This window comes from Solanum tuberosum, unplaced genomic scaffold, assembly GCF_000226075.1.
Source record: "Solanum tuberosum cultivar DM 1-3 516 R44 unplaced genomic scaffold, SolTub_3.0 scf00034, whole genome shotgun sequence".
Classification (NCBI taxonomy): Eukaryota; Viridiplantae; Streptophyta; class Magnoliopsida; order Solanales; family Solanaceae; genus Solanum; species Solanum tuberosum.
Window position 1 is genome coordinate 2327937 of NW_006238962.1, and position 2777 is coordinate 2330713.

A 2777-nucleotide genomic window follows, 5' to 3' on the forward strand; every position below is an offset into this window, starting at 1 on the left:
TAATACATACATTAATTTTTTTCAATGCAATCTACCAAACGATCCCTAAGAATATATTTCAGAGTAGAACTCAAATAATAATGGAACAAAAGCTATAGAAAGTTTGTTATACACTTTTGTATTTAAGGAGTAACTAATGGCTAATAAAAGGGCTTTAAATAATTTTCCAACATTAAATACATGTCAATGTTAAATTGGTCAAATATTTATTTTTAATCCATAATAGGTGCACCGCACATGTTGAACACTTCGAAGTGAGATGTGTTTTAATACAATTGATAGTCCAAATATGTTTTTGACCATTAATATTATTGCATAATGCAATATTTGGCCATACAAAAAATTCTAGATAATTGTATTCATCTTATTACAAGAATAAATAATGTCTCTGTACTAAATTCCAATCATCACTCAATGCAACCATGTAGAAGAATCATCATTTTTACTAGCTACTTGCTATAACTTTCATATATCTTAATAACTATTCCTGATCTAATAAAATGAAAACTCAGGTTAATGGTGCCCTCAGATCAGCATAAACCAGCTTCCCCGTATCGTCGTAGCATCTCGTTACAATTTCCAAGCATATGCTCGAGAGCCCGAGAAATCATTGTCTTGTATCTTCGAAGAATGAGTTTGGTATTTCGAGAGGAGAAGACAATGTTGCCACACATTTGAACTGTTACAAGAAAATCATACAAATGTTCACATCAGATTACTGAACTATACAGGCATCTACAACAAAATCACCAATTATCAACAATGCACGAATTGATACCTTATGCAGCTTGTATTTGTCCCTCACAGCTGACAAATTACTTCTTCGTCTACTTAATTGTAAGTCGTGAATGATAAGAACACATTCCTTTAGATCCACTGGTCTATATCCCGAGCAACGTTGAAGGGCCAAACTCTACAAAATGGATAGAGTTAGTTATCAATGTTTCCATATATCAAGGTACTAAATATAAACAAACATTGGATCAAAATCCTCACCCAAGGATGTGACTTTGGTTGTAATGTGAACCTTGAAAGGAATATCACAGCAGCGGCTACCAAAGACGGCAAGAATTTCACACAGTTGTAATCCAATAAACTTAACTCTGCTAGGTAGTAACCGAGAAACTCTAACTGCAAATCAACGTTCTACGGAAAGCAGAATAGGTAGCATGAGCAAACAGTTATCGGAAACAAAGTTGACTTGAATATCATAATGTTTGTGTCATATTTGTACTTACTTCGTAACCTTCTTGGGCAATCCTAGTAAATCTTCCGAGAAATGTTTTGGTTGTGGGATTTCCCATTTCAAATTTGAGGGATTGTAGAACACTAGCCTCCATATTCACCACGTCTTTCTTTGTAAATGTGTTGTCTGTAATGTAAGCAAAGTCCTCAACATTTGGCGGCTTAATTTCCTCGTACTTCCTGATCATAATCAACAGATTATATTAGATTCACAACCAAAATTACACAATAAACACACTGCCAAAATAAAACCAGTTCTTGGCTACAATACTTACGCAGCAATAAGCATCGAAGAAACACCCAAAAGCTGAAGTCTTTGCCTAGGGATGACACTCACTGATAAGAATCTATCAATGTAGGAAACAGCAAGATACAACGTATCCGATAGAAGCTTGTATTCCTCTGCAACTTCCACCAACCAGTCCACCAAAATCCCTCTCATGTTTGCACTCACATCCTTCTGAACCTTCTCAAGGTAATCAGGCAATGGTCTTCTCTTTTTCTCAATCTGATTCGAAAAAACGCAGAGTTAATCAAAAACTCAAAAACCCAACTATCAAATCCAATCAAGATTTGATAAAAATCCAATCTTTATAGTGCCCATTTCCAAATTCATCCATAAGAAACCAAATCAAGCTCTATTAGATAACACCCAATTAATTAACTATACATAACAACAAATTAAGACATTCAGACAACACCCAAAATTTATGGAAAAGAGTAAATAAAAATGCACAAACCTCCATTTGATGAAGATAATCATATATATCAGAAGCATAAGCACTACACATCTGTGGGTCATCAGAGCTTTTCACCTTCCTCTTAGTAATCTGCTTACATTTGGGTCTCAGAGGCTCAGAAGCAAACACCTTGTCCTCAATCTGATTTATACCCACATTAAACAAATCTTGAATCTCACTCAACACAACTCTCTTCTTGTTGGGCTGTTGCAAGTGCTGAACCATTGCTTCTGCTGCCCTTTTCTTGGCCAATCTTGTAACTCTAACAAAATTTTCTTGATCTGCCATTGTTTGCTACTCCCTTTTCCTCTGTGTGTGTATGGTGTTGAGGGTTGAGAGGGAAGAGTGAGCTGAGAAAGAGAGATGGGTGTATGTATGTATATATATGGCGCCATATTCAGCAGAAAAATATTTCAGTTTGGGCGCGGCGCTATTTGGGTGGCATTGGTTTTTGAGTTTGACATTTGGGAAATGTTGTTTAAAGGGATTGTCTTGTTTGGGCAAATTTTTGGCTAATTGTTTTTTCAGATTGAATTTTTAAAAAGTGAGATTTGGATTTCCCTCCACATTTGCCCGGCTTTGGACCACATTTATTAAAAAAATGGTTGGGTTGGACTATTTTAATTCTTCCTATAATCATTAATATCATATATACTAATTTTGTTCAATACTTTTAAATAATTATAATTTATTACTCCTTCTGTCCCAATTTATGTGCCTTACTTTCCTTTTTAGTCAGTCCCAAAAAGAATGACACATTTCTATATTTAGTAACAATTTGACTATAAAATG

The 2777-nt window shown here is 34.9% G+C and overlaps 1 protein-coding gene across 1 annotated transcript; it reads right to left on the reverse strand.

Annotated features, from left to right (window-relative positions):
* Positions 1–335: 335 nt before the first annotated feature.
* LOC102586014 (G2/mitotic-specific cyclin C13-1-like) lies at positions 336–2437 on the reverse strand. Its single transcript, XM_006342590.2, has 6 exons — positions 1986–2437; positions 1521–1753; positions 1239–1425; positions 997–1146; positions 779–913; positions 336–679 (listed from the first exon to the last, which is right to left on the reverse strand). Exons 1-6 carry the CDS (start codon positions 2271–2273, stop codon positions 608–610), a joined length of 1065 nt encoding a protein of 354 aa, XP_006342652.1. The 5' UTR covers positions 2274–2437; the 3' UTR covers positions 336–607.
* Between the last annotated feature and the right edge of the window lie 340 nt (positions 2438–2777).

What these genes read in the sequence shown, in the direction of transcription:
- LOC102586014 (XM_006342590.2), bottom strand. Translation starts at nt 2,273, where the DNA reads ATGGCAGATCAAGAAAATTTTGTTAGAGTTACAAGATTGGCCAAGAAA. An exon ending in TCTTCGATGCTTATTGCTGC is followed by an intron (nt 1,426 to 1,520) that starts GTAAGTATTGTA and finishes GATTATGATCAG; the next exon opens with GAAGTACGAGGAAATTAAGC. An exon ending in AACCAAAGTCACATCCTTGG is followed by an intron (nt 914 to 996) that starts GTGAGGATTTTG and finishes TCCATTTTGTAG; the next exon opens with AGTTTGGCCCTTCAACGTTG.